The sequence below is a fragment of the Sylvia atricapilla genome, chromosome 22 (assembly GCF_009819655.1).
Source record: "Sylvia atricapilla isolate bSylAtr1 chromosome 22, bSylAtr1.pri, whole genome shotgun sequence".
Lineage (NCBI taxonomy): Eukaryota > Metazoa > Chordata > Aves > Passeriformes > Sylviidae > Sylvia > Sylvia atricapilla.
The window spans coordinates 90571-94183 of NC_089161.1; the positions used below are offsets into that span (position 1 = coordinate 90571).

Consider the following 3613-nt stretch of genomic DNA (forward strand, 5'->3'; position numbering starts at 1 on the left):
CTCACCTTGTCCCACCAGCTCCAGGAGCTGGGAGGAGCCAGGAGCCAGCACACCTGGGGTCAGGTGCCAGCACACCTGGGGTCAGGTGCCAGCCAGTGCTGCCACACCACGCAGGCAGGACACATCTCCCCGTTAATTTAGGGGCTGTTAATTATTGCTCCTTTCCCATGGCACAGCCAGGCACACACAGACAGCAGGTAGGAAGGGCTGAACCCCCAGCTCTGTCCTTTCCAGTCACAGAGACACTGCATGTGGACACAGACACTCCACTCGAGCCCGAACAAGCAACAAAATCCAAAACGGTTCATTTCCAGGGGATAAAAGCACATCACTTCCACCTTTCCCTGTTTCCACAGTGCCACTGGCAATGTTTTAACTCCCTGTTGTTCTTTCAGCCCAAGAGCTGCTTCAGTTCCCCAAACCAACAGCTCTGCCCTCCCAGTTAGATGTTGTTGTACTTTATGGTTGTTTTTACACAGGATGAACTGTTTTAAGGCCTTATTTTACTACGATTTCAGTCGCCTTTTATTTATAGCATCAACATCTCCTCCACAAAAACGCTGCTGAGAGATTTTGGAAGTCTCAGGATAAAAGCAAGACTACACAAGGAACCCAAGAGTCGGGAAGACCTATAAAAGCCCAAACTGATCTGTGCCATGGTGCTCAAGTTGTAAGATCTGAGCTGTTCCTCATGCAGCTCACCTAACCCACGGCGTGTAAACTGTGCCTGTTCTGACTCCGACACGTGGGCACAATTAACATTTCCCTTTCGCTTTATTTAGCCCCTTTCACACCTCTGCACAAGGCACACAAACGAAGGGGTGGGAAAACGCAAGAGGCTCCTCAGCGATTTGCCTCTGCGCACACACAGCTCCCCCTGAAAACCAAACCAAACCCCACCGAGTGCTGCTTCCTTCAGGTCCAACACTGCTCTTCCCGTCTGCTCTGCTTCCGAGCTCCTCTGTGCTCACCTCCAGCCCTGCTGGAACCCTGACGGTGCGGGCAGGGCTCTGGCAGCCTCCGTGACCCTCTGAGATCACGGCTCCTCCAGCACAGAACCAAAGGGATCTGATTTTCTTTTCATTTTTTTTTTTTAAGGGAAGGAGGCAGAGGAGAGGGAAGATGTCTTAACCAAAGCACATAGTTTAACAATAATCTTACCACTGGAGACGAAATTCGACACCCAGGGCAATCACAGATTGGAGGATGTACCTGTAAGATTCCTTTGGACATAAGAGTCTTCAAACTTTTCCCTATATGCAGAGGAGAAGGAGAAAGCAGAAGAAGAAGAAAAAAAGAATCAGCACGTTTATAAAAGGAAAGTATTTAGGGACGGGGGGGAGGGGGAAGGCACGCGTCTGCTTCCATAAAAACATCCCTCCCCTTGCCTGATTCCAGCCCCCATCCCCGCCCGGCGCTGCAGACAGCTTTGTCCCCGCAACCCCCGCACCGGGCACCGGGCACCGCACCGGGCACCGGGTACCGGGTACAGCACCGGGTACAGCACCGGGCACCGCACCGGGCACCGGGCACAGACCGGGTACCGGGCACCGCACCGGGCACCGGGCACAGCACCGGGCACAGACCGGGTCCCGGGCACCGAGCACCGGGCACGGCCCCGGGCACCTCCCGCTGCTCGTTCCGTGCGCTGCGCCTCGCTCCTCCCGACTCACCCCCGGAGCAGCTGAGGCTTCCCGAAGGCAGAAGGAGCTCAGGAATAAAAGCAGCGGGCGCGACGCGCGAGGCAGCGACAATTAGCGCGGCCCCGAAGCCGCTCCGGCGATCAATAACCCAGGCGAGGTGTCAGTCACCTCCTAATCGCTCCTCAGCCCCCCGGGCTGACACCTCCGGCTCTGGGCTCATTAGGTGCGGCCCGGGCCGTGCCCCCCCGGCGCCGCTCTCCACCTGCCGCCCGCAGCAGCGGCAGCGGCAGCAGCTCCGCCGCGGAGCCGTGACTGCGGCGCCGGCTCGGGCGGGGAGGGGAAGGAGGCAGGGCAGGCGCCCGTCAGCAGCCGCCGGCGCCGCGGAGGTCCCGCACCACCCAGCAGCGAGGGGAACACCCCCTCCGCCCCGCCCGCCGCCCCGCCGGGGCCTGGCCGGGCCCCGCTGCCGCTCCCCGCCGCGCCGGCTCCGCCACGGCACCGGCACCGGCACCGGCACCGGCACCGGCACGGCCACGGCACCGGCACCGGCACCGGCACCGCCACCGGCACGGCCACCGGACCGGCACCGGCACCGGCACCGGCAGCGGCACCGCCACCGGCACCGGCACCGGCACGGCCACCGCCACGGCACCGGCACCGGCTCCGCCACGGCACCGGCACCGGCACCGGCACCCGGCGGCAGGGCGGCCACCCCGAGCATCGGGGCTCGCCACATCAAACTTCTCTCCCCAGCGGAGAGGAGCTCCCCAAAATCCCCCTCTGCCTTCCCCAAAAAAATCCCCTCCCGCCAAAGGCGGCCGTTCCCAAATGGCCCGGAGAAGTTCGGCGGTACCGGGGCGCGGGGGTCCGGCAGGGAAGGGCCGGAGCGGGGATGGAGTGCCGGGGCTGGGGGCTCGGAGCTCCCCGCGATGCCGCTGCCCGAGCACGGGGGCGAGGAGGGAGGATGCTGAGGAGGGGCGCGGGGACCCCGCACACGGCGAGCGCTGCCTTTTTACCTTTGTGCCTGATGCTGCGCTTCCAGTCCTTGGCCGTCTCTCTGCCGCTGACAAACTGGAACTCGTTGGGGGTGAGCCACTCTCCCCGGTACCGGATAGAGGGTCCTTTGCTCCCTTGGCACAACTTATTGATGTAGAGCAGCGCCTTGTTCTCCCCGCACTCCACCTCGATGCAAGGCTCTCCGTTGTCAAAGAAGGGCTGGAAATCCGGGATGGAGGAAAACCTCTCCAGCATCAGGTCCTCGGGGAGGTGGTGGGGGTGGTGCGGGTGGGGGCGGTGGGGCTCGTGGAAGCCCAGGTACGCGCGGTGGGCGAAGATCTGCTCGTAAGCCGGCGGGTGCGGGGCCACCACCGGCATGGCAGCGGCGGCCAGAGGCGCGAGGTAGTCAGGTAAGGTTTCCATGGGCTGGTTAAAAGCTGCCAGGGCCATCTCTTCCCTGTCAAGTCGCTCCTTCTTGATGGCAGGCATGGTGCCGCCGCGCTCCCCGTGCGCCCTCGTCTCTCCAAAGCACAGCGGCTCCGATGTCTCCGGTTCAACTTGCCCTCGCTCTGGCTGGAGTTTGGATGAAATGCGCCAGCAGCAGCAGCAGCAGCAGCACAAGCACCTTTGGCGCTCGGGTGCCGGAGGTGGCTGGTATCCCCCGGAGCAGCCCGCGAACAGATCTCCTGGGCTGGCTCCCCAGCAGAGCTGTCTGGGATCCCTCTCCCACGGAGAGCCTAATGTACCGTAGACCCGGGAGCTGCTGTGTGCCTCGCAGATCTGCCCCTCCGGACTAATACCTGACATCTCGGAGAGGTCTCTGCTGCCGTAGACATTATTTTGGTTTAAGGGAAAGGGAGGAAAAAAAAAAAAAAAAAAAAAAAAAAAAAGAGGGAGAAAAAAAAAAAAAAAAAAGCTTATTGATTCCCCTAGATCAACCCACCTTCTCGCCAGGCTGGAGGGTTCCCCGCCGC

General features: G+C 61.7%; 1 protein-coding gene across 1 annotated transcript; it reads right to left on the bottom strand.

Annotated features, from left to right (window-relative positions):
* Positions 1-694: 694 nt before the first annotated feature.
* LOC136370890 (uncharacterized) lies at positions 695-3367 on the bottom strand. Its single transcript, XM_066334579.1, has 2 exons — positions 2660-3367; positions 695-1253 (listed from the first exon to the last, which is right to left on the bottom strand). The coding sequence occupies exons 1-2, from the start codon at positions 3126-3128 to the stop codon at positions 1081-1083; spliced, it is 642 nt and encodes a 213-aa protein (XP_066190676.1). The 5' UTR covers positions 3129-3367; the 3' UTR covers positions 695-1080.
* Positions 3368-3613: the final 246 nt, after the last annotated feature.

Excerpts from the sequence above, each read along its gene's own strand:
- LOC136370890 (XM_066334579.1), bottom strand. The coding sequence starts at position 3,128 with ATGCCTGCCATCAAGAAGGAGCGACTTGACAGGGAAGAGATGGCCCTG. Across the intron at positions 1,254-2,659 it reads GCGCAGCATCAGGCACAAAG|GGAAAAGTTTGAAGACTCTT; the intron begins GTAAAAAGGCAG and ends CTCTGCATATAG.